The following is a 1,738-nucleotide window of genomic DNA, read 5'->3' as shown; positions in this document are numbered from 1 at the left end:
TGCTGTTTACATTGTTTTTTCTTGACGAATAATTCACTTAATATTGTAAATAGACATGAAGTTTGCCATAAACGAATGAAACTTGAAACAGTTGACATTTCGAACTGAAAATATTGTTATGAAACTTTATGTGAAAAATGAAAAAAAAAAATTATTGTATATTTTCAAGAAAAAAATGTCAATTTCATTCAATTTTATTGGAAATTTTTAATTTTTTCAACACTATTTTTTTACATGTAAAATTTTCTTGAATTTTGAATGAAAACTTTAACACTTTAAAATCACATCTGTTCACTCTAGTCGAATGTGACAGATGGTTATTGCAACAATATGGATTTTGAAATTATAAACAATATCTGTCAAGCTCACATTTTAGAGGAACACACGAATCGAATATATTGTGAAAATTTCTTCAAAAAAATATTTAAAAATGGCAAGTCGTGGCAGTATATCTGGTATGTTTGTCTTTTATTCATAAATTTATATGCTTGAGATGAAGAATGGAGATATTATATCGATTTTAATGTACAAGTTTATGTTCCACTTTAAGATAATTTCCAGAAATATCATCTCGACCTTTATTCTCAAGCACAATTTTGTGGCGTTTTGTGTTGTTTTGTGCTGTTCTGTTTCGTTTCTCCATGTAATTTTCTTATTTTTTGATAGACGAAATGGTTTCGGGTGGAGATAAACTACCTATAAAGACAGAACTAGATGAAATTGAGGAATTTCATATAAAATCCGAAGTGGGTAGATCGCATGTGGTCAAGGGAATTTGTATGTATTTAGTTTAACTATTTGTTTTGATTATTTCTAATGAGTCGATCGGAGTTGAAGGTAATAAATTTTGATTTCTCGATTTCAGCTTCTCTAACTGAGGTTAATAACTGGATAACTGCTCTTTACGAGCAAATTCTGACGAGACTAAGCGATATGAGAAGCAATCAACGTAATGTTCGACTGCTTGCTTGCAGCAGACAGTGTAACAATATTATAGACTCAATGTTGAAGAAGATTGACGACTACGAAGCCAATTTTGGGTACAGCCAAGATAACACTCGCCAACAACCAATGGCAATATAATGAACCAATTTATTAATAATAATTATAATTGAAACTGATTTTTTTATGATTGTTATAGGATCATTAGCATGGTACGAAATATTTGTGGGCTTACTGCTTGAGCACGGAAGAATTTTAATTGAAGAAACTAACGCAAATGTTCTCGACGGCAATGCAGTCTCACGCCAATTCATTCGGAACTTGAATTTATTGGATAAGTTCAGAGCAAAGGGCAGATCACGTTTTCCCAACGATGTATAGAATTTCGATTCGAATAAATGTGAAAAAGAATTTTCTTTAAAAATAGGTACACCACAGGCCATAAGTTTGGATACCTCTTTGAAACGTTTGTTTCTTCGTTTTTTGAACATTTCCACTTGAAATTTTGTATTGGATATGAAAATATATCGAAATTCTGACCGAATGGATGATTTGGAAGATAACATTTGGCCGGCCTATGGCCATCTTTTGGCCTTTGAGCTGTGGGAGCCAAAATCAAAGTCTTAAACGGGCCATCGGATTAAAAAGTTATATACGCCATTGGAAAGGTCTTGAAAAGTAGATGTGATTTTTGGTATTAAACATCAAAATCGGCCGGCGTTTGGCCAAGATATGGCCGTTTGTAATTTTTTGGCCGAAATCTTCAATCAGCCATATCTTGGCCAAAAGCTGGCCG

General features: G+C 32.6%; 1 protein-coding gene across 1 annotated transcript; it reads left to right on the top strand.

Moving 5' to 3' along the window:
- The first annotated feature begins 313 nt into the window (after window positions 1–313).
- Window positions 314–1,083, top strand: LOC129579746 (uncharacterized). Its single transcript, XM_055469912.1, has 3 exons — window positions 314–455; window positions 667–777; window positions 866–1,083. Exons 1-3 carry the CDS (start codon window positions 431–433, stop codon window positions 1,081–1,083), a joined length of 354 nt encoding a protein of 117 aa, XP_055325887.1. The 5' UTR covers window positions 314–430.
- The last annotated feature ends 655 nt before the right edge of the window (window positions 1,084–1,738 follow it).

Source organism: Sitodiplosis mosellana, unplaced genomic scaffold, assembly GCF_009176505.1.
Source record: "Sitodiplosis mosellana isolate CC-2019 unplaced genomic scaffold, AAFC_SMos_1.0 Smas_scaffold_6500, whole genome shotgun sequence".
NCBI lineage: Eukaryota > Metazoa > Arthropoda > Insecta > Diptera > Cecidomyiidae > Sitodiplosis > Sitodiplosis mosellana.
Note: the sequence above shows the minus strand (reverse complement) of the source record. Positions and strands in the feature narration are given on the sequence as shown.